The sequence below is a fragment of the Propithecus coquereli genome, unplaced genomic scaffold (genome assembly GCF_000956105.1).
Source record: "Propithecus coquereli isolate 6110/MARCELLA unplaced genomic scaffold, Pcoq_1.0 Scaffold126, whole genome shotgun sequence".
In the NCBI taxonomy this organism is placed as follows: Eukaryota; Metazoa; Chordata; class Mammalia; order Primates; family Indriidae; genus Propithecus; species Propithecus coquereli.
The window spans coordinates 1738016-1740039 of record NW_012136747.1 but is presented as its reverse complement, the minus strand read 5'-3'; the positions used below and the strand labels follow the sequence as shown (position 1 = coordinate 1740039).

Here is a 2024-nt window from a genome sequence, read left to right as displayed (position 1 = left end):
TAGGTATGGCTTAAGCATCCTTTGTGTGTCAGGGATAGTGCTGGGAGCTCAGTACGTGTTAAATGAGAGAAGGAATAAATACCTGAAGAGCATGGCCTTTGGCACCAGAAAGATCTGGGTTTAAAGCCCAATTCATTTGTACAACCTGGAGCAAGTTACCCAACAACGGAGCCTCAGTTCACTCATGTTTAAAACAGTTTTTAACACGTACCTCCTAGGATTGTTACAGAAGAAAAAGTAGATGACATCATTCAGTAAATGTTAATTCCCTGTTATAGGAGGAGGATGCCCTGCTGAGCCCTCTTCCTGCTCCTGATCTGCTTTTAACCTGCTAGAGTCATGCAGCAGCTGTTTTGCATAGCCTCTCTTCTGTATTCCTCACTGTTTCCCTCCTTAGATCTATGGGAGTCGTCAGATTGTGCTAGAGAAAGAGGAAACAGAAGAGCTGAAACGGTTTGATGAGCCAGGTTTGATTCTCATTGGTTTCAAGCCCTTAGTAATGCTGAAGACGCACCACTACCTGAGGCCCTCCCTGTTCGTGTACCCTGAGGAGTCCCTGGTGAACGGTGAGTGGCACAGAGCGAGGATGAATGGACGACTAACACAGAGCACTGTTTGTGGGCAGCGTTTCCCGAATGGGCGTTGCTTAGACACTGTACAGATGTTAATGGGGTATTTTTTTTTTTTTTTGAGACAGAGTCTCACTCTGTTGCCCAGGCTGGAGTACAGTGGTGCGATCATAGCTCACTGCAGCCTTGAACTCCTGAGCTCAGCCTCTTGAGTAGTTAGGACTACAGACATGTGCCACCATGCCTGGCTAATTTTTATTTTTTGTACAGGCAAGGTCTCAGTATCTTGCCCAGGCTGGTCTCTAACTCCTGGCCTGAAGTGATCTTCCCGCTTCAGCCTCCCTAAATGTTGGGATTACAGGTGTGAACCACCATGCCTGTCATAATGGAGTATTTTTAAAGTGTTTCCTGCTCAGATTTTGGAAATGTGGAACTAAAGTTAAAGAGATTTCTTTAGGACCTCTAATATACTGATACGCATTGTGAATATCTGGGAAGGACTATGGAATTTAGCATTTAAACACTTACCTCCTTTTCTCAGGAGAAACTGGTGGCGGGGGGGTGGGAGGAATCCTTATTTCCTATATACTTCTTTCTTTGATGCATCAGATAGAGAACAAAATACAAAAACCAAACAAACTCACAGCTTTTTCTCTAGTGTTGTCAATTAAAGACGATGTGAACTCCGCTCTTGTGTTTATTTGTGCTGCCCAGACCTGCCTTCTGTACTGCAGCTCATGAGCCCCCGAGATTTGACTTGCTCAGTCTTCATTAACAGCTGGAGCTCACGTGTTTACCCTAATGTCCATAAAAGTGAACTGACGTTAGTAGTCCACATTGTAAATGGAGTATATGAGGCTTCCAAACCTCTTATTCCTGTCCTTCCTCTTCTTTCTACACTTCTACTGCCCCCACTTTCCCCTCAGCTCTGGGTTTCTCACCCCACACCTGTGGAGGCTTCATAAACCCTTTAAAAAAAAATGGAAGATATACCATGATCACGAAGGTGGTTTTCCCAGGTGAGCTCATCCATTGCACTCCAGATGTGCCGACCCCTACAATTTCCCCAACGGTGGGAAACTCGACTGCATAATTTGTGGTAGTGGGGGACTGTGTTCACACTCTCCCCTGAAGAAAAGAAGAAAATGGAAGAGAAATTACAGGGCTAAGAGGGAAGAAAGGAGGAGACCTCTTTGGGATGTAGGCTGCTGGGACATTTGTTTTCTAGGGAGCTCAACCCTGTTCAGTGCTCTACTCATCAAGTGTCTGGAGAAGGAGGTCCTAGCAGTGTGCAGATACACACCCCGCAAGAACATCCCCCCTTGTTTTGTGGCTTTGGTGCCACAGGAAGAGGAGTTGGATGACCAGAAAATTCAAGTGACTCCTCCAGGTATGTTTCTAAGGCTTCTGAAGCTTGCCCATGCTCTGTAATCATTCATGGGACCTGCTGAACCA

The 2024-nt window shown here is 45.7% G+C and overlaps 1 protein-coding gene across 1 annotated transcript in view; it reads left to right on the top strand.

Annotated features, from left to right (window-relative positions):
- The first annotated feature begins 367 nt into the window (after positions 1 to 367).
- XRCC6 (X-ray repair complementing defective repair in Chinese hamster cells 6) overlaps positions 368 to 2024 on the top strand; it is a 19875-nt gene continuing 18218 nt past the window's right edge. Inside the window, exons 1-2 of the mRNA XM_012638074.1 lie at positions 368 to 566; positions 1798 to 1959. Coding sequence (XP_012493528.1) covers positions 500 to 566; positions 1798 to 1959 — 229 coding nt within the window. The 5' untranslated portion in view covers positions 368 to 499. The remainder of the gene's footprint in view (positions 567 to 1797; positions 1960 to 2024) is intronic.